The sequence below is a fragment of the Salvelinus alpinus genome, chromosome 34 (assembly GCF_045679555.1).
Source record: "Salvelinus alpinus chromosome 34, SLU_Salpinus.1, whole genome shotgun sequence".
Classification (NCBI taxonomy): Eukaryota; Metazoa; Chordata; class Actinopteri; order Salmoniformes; family Salmonidae; genus Salvelinus; species Salvelinus alpinus.
In genome coordinates this window covers 643492-656636 of record NC_092119.1, presented here as the reverse complement: position 1 = coordinate 656636, position 13145 = coordinate 643492, and the positions used below count along the sequence as shown (strand labels likewise).

The following is a 13145-nucleotide window of genomic DNA, read 5'->3' as shown; positions in this document are numbered from 1 at the left end:
CGTGTTGTTGTCTAGATAGTGTACCCTGACCTTGCTCCTGTCATGTTGTTGTCTAGATAGTGTACCCTGACCTTGGTCATGTTGTTGTCTAGATAGTGTACCCTGACCTTGGCCCTGTCATGTTGTTGTCTAGATAGTGTACCATGACCTTGGCCCTGTCATGTTGTTGTCTAGATAGTGTACCCTGACCTTGGCCCTGTCATGTTGTTGTCTAGATAGTGTACCCTGACCTTGGTCATGTTGTTGTCTAGATAGTGTACCCTGACCTTGGCCCTGTCATGTTGTTGTCTAGATAGTGTACCCTGACCTTGGCCCTGTCCTGTTGTTGTCTAGATAGTGTACCCTGACCTTGGCCCTGTCATGTTGTTGTCTAGATAGTGTACTCTGACCGTGGCCCTGTCATGTTGTTGTCTAGATAGTGTACCCTGACCTTGGCCCTGTCCTGTTGTTGTCTAGATAGTGTACCCTGACCTTGGCCCTGTCATGTTGTTGTCTAGATAGTGTACTCTGACCGTGGCCCTGTCCTGGTGTTGTCTAGATAGTGTACCCTGACCTTGGCCCTGTCCTGTTGTTGTCTAGATAGTGTACCCTGACCTTGGCCCTGTCATGTTGTTGTCTAGATAGTGTACTCTGACCGTGGCCCTGTCCTGGTGTTGTCTAGATAGTGTACCCTGACCTTGGCCCTGTCATGTTGTTGTCTAGATAGTGTACCCTGACCTTGGCCCTGTCCTGTTGTTGTCTAGATAGTGTACCCTGACCGTGGCCCTGTCATGTTGTTGTCTAGATAGTGTACCCTGACATTTGGTCCTGTCATGTTGTTGTCTAGATAGTGTACCCTGACCTTGGTCATGTTGTTGTCTAGATAGTGTACCCTGACCTTGGCCCTGTCATGTTGTTGTCTAGATAGTGTACCCTGACCGTGGCCCTGTTGTTGTCTAGATAGTGTACCCTGACCTTGGCCCTGTCATGTTGTTGTCTAGATAGTGTACCCTGACCTTGGCCCTGTCATGTTGTTGTCTAGATAGTGTACCCTGACATTTGACCCTGTCATGTTGTTGTCTAGATAGTGTACCCTGACATTTGACCCTGTCATGTTGTTGTCTAGATAGTGTACCCTGACATTTGCTCCTGTCATGTTGTTGTCTAGATAGTGTACCCTGACATTTGCTCCTGTCATGTTGTTGTCTAGATAGTGTACCCTGACCTTGGTCCTGTCATGTTGTTGTCTAGATAGTGTACCCTGACCGTGGCCCTGTCATGTTGTTGTCTAGATAGTGTACCCTGACCTTGGCCCTGTCATGTTGTTGTCTAGATAGTGTACCCTGACATTTGCTCCTGTCATGTTGTTGTCTAGACAGTGTACCCTGACATTTGCTCCTGTCATGTTGTTGTCTAGATAGTGTACCCTGACATTTGCTCCTGTCATGTTGTTGTCTAGATAGTGTACCCTGACCGTGGCCCTGTCATGTTGTTGTCTAGATAGTGTACCCTGACCTTGGCCCTGTCATGTTGTTGTCTAGATAGTGTACCCTGACATTTGACCCTGTCATGTTGTTGTCTAGATAGTGTACCCCGACATTTGCTCCTGTCATGTTGTTGTCTAGATAGTGTACCCTGACATTTGCTCCTGTCATGTTGTTGTCTAGATAGTGTACCCTGACCTTGGTCATGTTGTTGTCTAGATAGTGTACCCTGACCTTGGCCCTGTCGTGTTGTTGTCTAGATAGTGTACCCTGACCTTGGTCATGTTGTTGTCTAGATAGTGTACCCTGACCTTGGCCCTGTCATGTTGTTGTCTAGATAGTGTACCCTGACCTTGGCCCTGTCATGTTGTTGTCTAGATAGTGTACCCTGACCTTGGCCCTGTCGTGTTGTTGTCTAGATAGTGTACCCTGACCTTGCTCCTGTCATGTTGTTGTCTAGATAGTGTACCCTGACCTTGGTCATGTTGTTGTCTAGATAGTGTACCCTGACCTTGGCCCTGTCCTGGTGTTGTCTAGATAGTGTACCCTGACCTTGGCCCTGTCATGTTGTTGTCTAGATAGTGTACCCTGACCGTGGCCCTGTCCTGGTGTTGTCTAGATAGTGTACCCTGACCTTGGCCCTGTTGTTGTCTAGATAGTGTACCCTGACCTTGGCCCTGTCATGTTGTTGTCTAGATAGTGTACCATGACCTTGGCCCTGTCATGTTGTTGTCTAGATAGTGTACCCTGACCTTGGCCCTGTCATGTTGTTGTCTAGATAGTGTACCCTGACCTTGGTCATGTTGTTGTCTAGATAGTGTACCCTGACCTTGGCCCTGTCATGTTGTTGTCTAGATAGTGTACTCTGACCTTGGCCCTGTCATGTTGTTGTCTAGATAGTGTACCCTGACCTTGGCCCTGTCCTGTTGTTGTCTAGATAGTGTACCCTGACCTTGGCCCTGTCATGTTGTTGTCTAGATAGTGTACCCTGACCTTGGCCCTGTCCTGTTGTTGTCTAGATAGTGTACCCTGACCGTGGCCCTGTCATGTTGTTGTCTAGATAGTGTACCCTGACATTTGGTCCTGTCATGTTGTTGTCTAGATAGTGTACCCTGACCTTGGTCATGTTGTTGTCTAGATAGTGTACCCTGACCTTGGCCCTGTCATGTTGTTGTCTAGATAGTGTACCCTGACCTTGGCCCTGTTGTTGTCTAGATAGTGTACCCTGACCTTGGCCCTGTCATGTTGTTGTCTAGATAGTGTACCCTGACCGTGGCCCTGTCATGTTGTTGTCTAGATAGTGTACCCTGACCTTGGCCCTGTCATGTTGTTGTCTAGATAGTGTACCCTGACCTTGGTCATGTTGTTGTCTAGATAGTGTACCCTGACCTTGGCCCTGTCATGTTGTTGTCTAGATAGTGTACTCTGACCTTGGCCCTGTCATGTTGTTGTCTAGATAGTGTACCCTGACCTTGGCCCTGTCGTGTTGCTGTCTAGATAGTGTACCCTGACCTTGGTCATGTTGTTGTCTAGATAGTGTACCCTGACCTTGGCCCTGTCATGTTGTTGTCTAGATAGTGTACCCTGACCGTGGCCCTGTCATGTTGTTTTCTAGATAGTGTACCCTGACATTTGGTCCTGTCATGTTGTTGTCTAGATAGTGTACCCTGACCTTGGTCATGTTGTTGTCTAGATAGTGTACCCTGACATTTGCTCCTGTCATGTTGTTGTCTAGATAGTGTACCCTGACATTTGCTCCTGTCATGTTGTTGTCTAGATAGTGTACCCTGACCTTGGCCCTGTCATGTTGTTGTATAGATAGTGTACTCTGACCTTGGCCCTGTCATGTTGTTGTCTAGATAGTGTACCCTGACCTTGGCCCTGTCCTGTTGTTGTCTAGATAGTGTACCCTGACCTTGGCCCTGTCATGTTGTTGTCTAGATAGTGTACCCTGACATCGGCCCTGTCCTGTTGTTGTCTAGATAGTGTACCCTGACCTTGGCCCTGTCATGTTGTTGTCTAGATAGTGTACCCTGACCTTGGCCCTGTCCTGTTGTTGTCTAGATAGTGTACCCTGACCTTGGCCCTGTCATGTTGTTGTCTAGATAGTGTACCCTGACATTTGCTCCTGTCATGTTGTTGTCTAGATAGTGTACCCTGACCTTGGCCCTGTCATGTTGTTGTCTAGATAGTGTACCCTGACCTTGGCCCTGTCATGTTGTTGTCTAGATAGTGTACCCTGACCTTGGCCCTGTCCTGTTGTTGTCTAGATAGTGTACCCTGACCTTGGCCCTGTCATGTTGTTGTCTAGATAGTGTACCCTGACATTTGCTCCTGTCATGTTGTTGTCTAGATAGTGTACCCTGACCTTAGCCCTGTCATGTTGTTGTCTAGATAGTGTACCCTGACATTTGGTCCTGTCATGTTGTTGTCTAGATAGTGTACCCTGACATTTGCTCCTGTCATGTTGTTGTCTAGATAGTGTACCCTGACCTTGGCCCTGTCATGTTGTTGTCTAGATAGTGTACCCTGACCTTGGCCCTGTCATGTTGTTGTCTAGATAGTGTACCCTGACCTTGGCCCTGTCCTGTTGTTGTCTAGATAGTGTACCCTGACCTTGGTCCTGTCCTGTTGTTGTCTAGATAGTGTACCCTGACCTTGGCCCTGTCATGTTGTTGTCTAGATAGTGTACCCTGACCTTGGCCCTGTCATGTTGTTGTCTAGATAGTGTACCCTGACCTTGGCCCTGTCATGTTGTTGTCTAGATAGTGTACCCTGACCTTGGCCCTGTCCTGTTGTTGTCTAGATAGTGTACCCTGACCTTGGCCCTTTCATGTTGTTGTCTAGATAGTGTACCCTGACCGTGGCCCTGTCCTGTTGTTGTCTAGATAGTGTACCCTGACCGTGGCCCTGTCCTGTTGTTGTCTAGATAGTGTACCCTGACCTTGGCCCTGTCCTGGTGTTGTCTAGATAGTGTACCCTGACCTTGGCCCTGTCCTGTTGTTGTCTAGATAGTGTACCCTGACCTTGGCCCTGTCATGTTGTTGTCTAGATAGTGTACCCTGACCTTGGCCCTGTCCTGTTGTTGTCTAGATAGTGTACCCTGACCTTGGCCCTGTCATGTTGTTGTCTAGATAGTGTACCCTGACCTTGGCCCTGTCCTGTTGTTGTCTAGATAGTGTACTCTGACCTTGGCCCTGTCCTGTTGTTGTCTAGATAGTGTACCCTGACCTTGGCCCTGTCATGTTGTTGTCTAGATAGTGTACCCTGACCTTGGCCCTGTCATGTTGTTGTCTAGATAGTGTACCCTGACCTTGGCCCTGTCCTGTTGTTGTCTAGATAGTGTACCCTGACCTTGGCCCTGTCATGTTGTTGTCTAGATAGTGTACCCTGACCTTGGCCCTGTCATGCTGCTGTCTGAAGCCTCTGTGAAGGACCTGAGCAGTAGGCTGGAGAAGGAGGTCACCGTGGCACGGTTCCGACCTAGCATCGTTGTCAGTGATTGTGATGCTTTTGACGAGGTACAGTTTTATAGCTTTCAGCTTTATCAACACGCACACATCACACAGCATCACACAGCATCACACAGCATCACACATCAACCCACAACACACATCAACACACAACACAACATCACACACATCAACGCATCACACAACATCATACTACATCACACAATATCCACACCAATCACACAACATCATACATCAACCAACATCCAACAACATCACATATATCGTTTTAGTAAATCATGTTAATTCTATAATTGAGGAAGTTTAATTGGTCTATCCAGAGATCCTATGTTATTCTACATGTCATTTCATGGGGTATATCCTGGTCTTTTGAGGCTTAAAAGTGGACTCCTGTAATTCCACTTCATCATAACTTTGTTCCAGTGTGTTGGGGTTTTAGGATACTAATTCTATTCCCATAACTTCATCTTCCTCTTGGTTAGGATTCTTGGGAAGATATCCAGATTGGCAACGTGCGGCTGCACCGTGTGATGGCGTGCGGAAGGTAACGTGGTCTTGACTACTGATCATCATTTATCATCACAAACAAACTTCCTCCCGTTGCTACGGGCACTAGCAAGGTTTGCTATTGTCGTGACCCTGTGTTTATATAGTTTTATATAATATAGTGACCCTGTGTTTATATAATATAGTAACCCTGTATTTATATAATATAGTGAGCCTGTGTTTATATAATATAGTGACCCTGTGTTTATATAATATAGTGACCCTGTGTTTATATAATATAGTGACCCTGTGTTTATATAATATAGTGACCCTGTGTTTATATAATATAGTGACCCTTTGTTTATATAATATAGTAACCCTGTGTTTATATAATATAGTGACCCTGTGTTTATATAATATAGTGACCCTGTGTTTATATAATATAGTGACCCTGTGTTTATATAATATAGTGACCCTTTGTTTATATAATATAGTGACCCTGTGTTTATATAATATAGTGACCCTGTGTTTATATAATATAGTGACCCTTTGTTTATATAATATAGTGACCCTGTGTTTATATAATATAGTGACCCTGTGTTTATATAATATAGTGACCCTGTGTTTATATAATATAGTGACCCTTTGTTTATATAATATAGTGACCCTGTGTTTATATAATATAGTGACCCTGTGTTTATATAATATAGTGACCCTTTGTTTATATAATATAGTGACCCTGTGTTTATATAATATAGTGACCCTGTGTTTATATAATATAGTGACCCTTTGTTTATATAATATAGTGACCCTTTGTTTATATAATATAGTGACCCTGTGTTTATATAATATAGTGACCCTGTGTTTATATAATATAGTGACCCTGTGTTTATATAATATAGTGACCCTGTGTTTATATAGTTGTATTAAATATAGTGACCCTGTGTTTATATAGTTGTATATAATATAGTGACCCTGTGTTTATATAATATAGTGACCCTGTGTTTATATAATATAGTGACCCTGTGTTTATATAATATAGTGACCCTGTGTTTATATAATATAGTGACCCTTTGTTTATATAATATAGTGACCCTGTGTTTATATAATATAGTGACCCTGTGTTTATATAATATAGTGACCCTTTGTTTATATAATATAGTGACCCTGTGTTTATATAATATAGTGACCCTTTGTTTATATAATATAGTGACCCTGTGTTTATATAATATAGTGACCCTGTGTTTATATAATATAGTGACCCTGTGTTTATATAATATAGTGACCCTGTGTTTATATAATATAGTGACCCTGTGTTTATATAGTTGTATTAAATATAGTGACCCTGTGTTTATATAGTTGTATATAATATAGTGACCCTGTGTTTATATAATATAGTGACCCTGTGTTTATATAATATAGTGACCCTGTGTTTATATAATATAGTGACCCTGTGTTTATATAATATAGTGACCCTTTGTTTATATAATATAGTGACCCTGTGTTTATATAATATAGTGACCCTGTGTTTATATAATATAGTGACCCTTTGTTTATATAATATAGTGACCCTGTGTTTATATAATATAGTGACCCTGTGTTTATATAATATAGTGACCCTTTGTTTATATAATATAGTGACCCTGTGTTTATATAATATAGTGACCCTTTGTTTATATAATATAGTGACCCTGTGTTTATATAATATAGTGACCCTGTGTTTATATAATATAGTGACCCTGTGTTTATATAATATAGTGACCCTGTGTTTATATAATATAGTAACCCTGTGTTTATATAATATAGTGACCCTGTGTTTATATAGTTGTATATAATATAGTGGCCCTATGTTAATGTGTTTATATAATATAGTGACCTGGTGTTTATATAGTTGTATATAATATAGTAACCCTGTGTTTATATAATATAGTGACCCTGTGTTTATATAATATAGTGACCCTGTGTTTATATAATATAGTGACCCTGTGTTTATATAATATAGTGACCCTGTGTTTATATAGCTGTATATAATATAGTGACCCTGTGTTTATATAATATAGTAACCCTGTGTTTATATAATATAGTGACCCTGTGTTTATATAATATAGTGACCCTGTGTTTATATAATATAGTGACCCTGTGTTTATATAGTTGTATATAATATAGTGACCCTGTGTTTGTATAATATAGTGACCCTGTGTTTATATAATATAGTGACCCTGTGTTTATATAATATAGTGACCCTGTGTTTATATAATATAGTGACCCTGTGTTTATATAATATAGTAACCCTGTGTTTATATAATATAGTGACCCTGTGTTTATATAGTTGTATATAATGTAGTGACCCTGTGTTTATATAATATAGTGACCCTGTGTTTATATAATGTAGTGACCCTGTGTTTATATAATATAGTAACCCTGTGTTTATATAATATAGTGACCCTGTGTTTATATAGTTGTATATAATGTAGTGACCCTGTGTTTATATAATATAGTGACCCTGTGTTTATATAATATAGTGACCCTGTGTTTATATAATATAGTGACCCTGTGTTTATATAATATAGTGACCCTGTGTGTATGTAATATAGTGACCCTGTGTTTATATAATATAGTGACCCTGTGTTTATATAATATAGTGACCCTGTGTTTATATAGTTGTATATAATGTAGTGACCCTGTGTTTATATAATATAGTGACCCTGTGTTTATATAATATAGTGACCCTGTGTTTATATAGTTGTATATAATATAGTGACCCTGTGTTTATATAATATAGTGACCCTGTGTTTATATAATATAGTGACCCTGTGTTTATATAGTTGTATATAATGTAGTGACCCTGTGTTTATATAATATAGTAACCCTGTGTTTATATAATATAGTGACCCTGTGTTTATATAATATAGTGACCCTGTGTTTATATAGTTGTATATAATATAGTGACCCTGTGTTTATGTGTTTATATAATATAGTGACCTGGTGTTTATATAGTTGTATATAATATAGTAACCCTGTGTTTATATAATATAGTGACCCTGTGTTTATATAATATAGTGACCCTGTGTTTATATAATATAGTGACCCTGTGTTTATATAATATAGTGACCCTGTGTTTATATAGTTGTATATAATATAGTGACCCTGTGTTTATGTGTTTATATAATATAGTGACCTGGTGTTTATATAGTTGTATATAATATAGTGACCCTGTGTTTATATAATATAGTGACCCTGTGTTTATATAATATAGTGACCCTGTGTTTATATAATATAGTGACCCTGTGTTTATATAATATAGTGACCCTGTGTTTATATAGTTGTATATAATATAGTGACCCTGTGTTTATATAATATAGTAACCCTGTGTTTATATAATATAGTGACCCTGTGTTTATATAATATAGTGACCCTGTGTTTATATAATATAGTGACCCTGTGTTTATATAATATAGTGACCCTGTGTTTATATAGTTGTATATAATATAGTGACCCTGTGTTTGTATAATATAGTGACCCTGTGTTTATATAATATAGTGACCCCGTGTTTATATAATATATTGACCCTGTGTTTATATAATATAGTTACCCTGTGTTTATATAATATAGTGACCCTGTGTTTATATAATGTAGTGACCCTGTGTTTATATAATATAGTAACCCTGTGTTTATATAATATAGTGACCCTGTGTTTATATAGTTGTATATAATGTAGTGACCCTGTGTTTATATAATATAGTGACCCTGTGTTTATATAATATAGTGACCCTGTGTTTATATAATATAGTGACCCTGTGTTTATATAATATAGTGACCCTGTGTTTATATAATGTAGTGACCCTGTGTTTATATAATATAGTAACCCTGTGTTTATATAATATAGTGACCCTGTGTTTATATAATATAGTAACCCTGTGTTTATATAATATAGTGACCCTGTGTTTATATAGTTGTATATAATGTAGTGACCCTGTGTTTATATAATATAGTGACCCTGTGTTTATATAATATAGTGACCCTGTGTTTATATAATATAGTGACCCTGTGTTTATATAATATAGTGACCCTGTGTGTATATAATATAGTGACCCTGTGTTTATATAATATAGTGACCCTGTGTTTATATAATATAGTGACCCTGTGTTTATATAGTTGTATATAATGTAGTGACCCTGTGTTTATATAATATAGTGACCCTGTGTTTATATAATATAGTGACCCTGTGTTTATATAGTTGTATATAATATAGTGACCCTGTGTTTATATAATATAGTGACCCTGTGTTTATATAATATAGTGACCCTGTGTTTATATAGTTGTATATAATGTAGTGACCCTGTGTTTATATAATATAGTGACCCTGTGTTTATATAGTTGTATATAATGTAGTGACCCTGTGTTTATATAATATAGTAACCCTGTGTTTATATAATATAGTGACCCTGTGTTTATATAATATAGTGACCCTGTGTGTATATAATATAGTGACGCTGTGTTTATATAATATAGTGACCCTGTGTTTATATAGTTGTATATAATATAGTGACCCTGTGTTTATATAATATAGTGACCCTGTGTTTATATAGTTGTATATAATGTAGTGACCCTGTGTTTATATAATATAGTAACCCTGTGTTTATATAATATAGTGACCCTGTGTTTATATAATATAGTGACCCTGTGTTTATATAATATAGTGACCCTGTGTTTATATAATATAGTGACCCTGTGTTTATATAATATAGTAACCCTGTGTGTATATAATATAGTAACCCTGTGTTTATATAATATAGTGACCCTGTGTTTATATAATATCACACACGCAATGATATTTAACCCTTCCTCCTAAGCTGAGTCTCCTCCTACACATCTGTACAAACATTGTATCTTTACTGCTAGGCAGGACACTAGTGATACGGGCCATAAACTTTTATTTCTCCCTTAAGGTGACCTGACCTCAACCCCCCTCCGTCACTAATCCATGGCTCTCTCCCCTTATCAATGCCTGCCCTGACTTCAACCCCCCCTCCATCACTAATCCATGGCTCTCTCCCCTTATCAATGCCTGCCACATGTAATCGCTTCCCTGCACTCAACACATTCCAATCTTAGTTGCACACACTATATACCTTCCTCCTATAACCATTAACTTCTGGTGTAGACCCTCTAAACCTCAGCACTCCCTCAGTGACATGAATAAGTATATTTTCATATTCTCAGAACCTCAGAACCCAACATTATATAACACTACTGTTAAGGTGTTAAGTGAAGGATGTCATCCACATTTGTCATCCTCATTTTGTTATCCTCCTTTTGTCATCCTCATTTGTTATCCTTCTTTTGTCATCCTCATTTTGTCATCCTCATTTTGTCATCCTCATTTTGTCATCCTCATTTTGTCATCCTCATTTTGTCATCCTCATTTTGTCCTCCTCATTTTGTCCTCCTCATTTTGTCCTCCTCATTTTGTCCTCCTCATTTTGTCCTCCTCATTTTGTCATCCTCATTTTGTCCTCCTCATCAGATGCATCTCCACCACGGTTGACCCTGAAACAGGAGTCATCAGCAGGAAACAGCCACTGGACACACTCAAAAGGTAACAAGAGTAGCTGGCACTCTATGTACACTGAACAACAATATAAAACGCAACATGTAAAGTGTTGTTCCCATGTTTCCCATGAGCTGACATTAAAAGATCCCAGAAATTTTTCCATACTCACCGAAAGCTTATTAATCTCAACTTTTATGCACAAATTTCTTTGCATCCCTGTTAGTGAGCATTTCTCCTTCGCCAAGATAATCCATCCACCTGACAGGTGTGGCATATCAAGAAGCTGATTAAACATTATGATCTTTACACAGGTGCACCTTGTGCTGGGTACAATAAAAGGCCATTATAAAAATTGTGCAGTTTTGTCACACAACACAATGCCACAGATGTCAAATTATGAGGGAGTGTGCAATTGGCATGCTGGCTGCAGGAATTTCCACCAGAGCTGTTTCCAGATGATTGAATGTTCATTTCTCAACCATAAGCCGCCTCCAACTTCGTTTTTATAGAATTTGGTAGTACGTCCAACCGTTCAGCATCGTAACTGACTTCAGTGGGCAAATGTTCACGTTCGATGGCCACTGGCACCCTGGAGATGTGGGCTCTTCACTGATGAATCCTGGTTTCAACTGTACCGAGCAGATGGCAGACATGGAAGTGAAGAGCCCACATCTCCAGGGTGCCAGTGGCCATCGAACGTGAACATTTGCCCACTGAAGTCAGTTACGATGCTGAACGGTTGGACGTACTACCAAATTCTATAAAAACTGCCATCTGTGATCAAGCACAATGTGACTTCTGTTTATAGAACAACTACAACAAGCAATATATATAAAATATAAAATATAAGTTAAAGTATACGGTAATATATATAATATATAATATATAAGTTAAAGTATAAGGTAATATATATATAAAATATAAGTTAAAGTATAAGGTAATATATATAATATATAATATATAAGTTAAAGTATAAGATCATATATATAAAATATAATATATAAGTTAAAGTATAAGGTAATATATATAAAATATAATATATAAGTTAAAGTATAAGATCATATATATAAAATATAATATATAAGTTAAAGTATAAGGCAATATATATAAAATATAAAATATAAGTTAAAGTATAAGGTAATATATATAAAATATAAGTTAAAGTTTAAGGTAATATATATAAAATATAATATATAAGTTAAAGTATAAGGTAATATATATAAAACATAATATATAAGTTAAAGTATAAGGTAATATATATAAGTTAAAGTTTAAGGTAATATATATAAAACATAATATATAAGTTAAAGTATAAGGTAATATATATAAAATATAATATATAAGTTAAAGTATAAGGTAATATATATAAAATATAATATTATAGAAGGTATTAACTCCTACGGTTTTATTTGCTTCCCAGCTATCGAATGTGTGAACCATCCCAGAAGAACATCTATAAGGCATCTCCCCTGTTTGGACAGATGTATATCGTCAGCAAGACAGGGGTACTCCAGGTTGGAGATGTGGTGTACAAGACCAGCCACTGAGATGGATGGAAGACTAGCTCCTATAACATATGTTCTACATGTAGTAGTGTGATGGCATAGACTTATTAGAAAGGCACAAAATAACAAATAGAACAGAATGCGCTTTTCATATTTTTGCAGTTTAAGTCATTCTTTCTAAGTAGGCTGAAGATTATGAGATTTATATGATCAGATTATATGTGTGGTGGGGGAAAAAATAGGAATTTGTTAAAAAAACAAATGTCATTTTTATGATTGAGAGCATTTGTAGTTGGTTTTAATGTGTGTTCTGTATGAGCTTGAAAAACTCGACGTTTATCATGAAAAGGATAACAACCAATCAAACAGAGCTAGAGCTGAGAGGGCGTGTCTACCGGGGTGCGTTCAGTTCATTAAACGTTTTGCTACATTCAGTGATTGTTTTTTTTTCGCGCACCATTTTTCAACAGCCTTGAGGTATTTTTTCATCTTTTTTACACTAATTGTTCTTTTGATTAATCACAAAATATTTTTTTCACATCAGCTCTTTTCAGAGCTGATCTGATTGGACAAAAGACCAAGTAGTGAAAAAAAAAATATCAGAATTGGGCTGCCTGTGTAAACGCTGCCCATGATTACACCATTCTTCAACTGGTTGTTCAGA

At 38.0% G+C, this 13145-nt stretch overlaps 1 protein-coding gene across 1 annotated transcript in view; it reads left to right on the top strand.

Annotated features, from left to right (window-relative positions):
- marc1 (mitochondrial amidoxime reducing component 1) overlaps nt 1-12915 on the top strand; it is a 47027-nt gene extending 34112 nt beyond the window's left edge. The window contains exons 4-7 of the mRNA XM_071382317.1: nt 4844-4984; nt 5419-5480; nt 10950-11021; nt 12397-12915. Coding sequence (XP_071238418.1) covers nt 4844-4984; nt 5419-5480; nt 10950-11021; nt 12397-12523 — 402 coding nt within the window. The 3' untranslated portion in view covers nt 12524-12915. The remainder of the gene's footprint in view (nt 1-4843; nt 4985-5418; nt 5481-10949; nt 11022-12396) is intronic.
- Nucleotides 12916-13145: the final 230 nt, after the last annotated feature.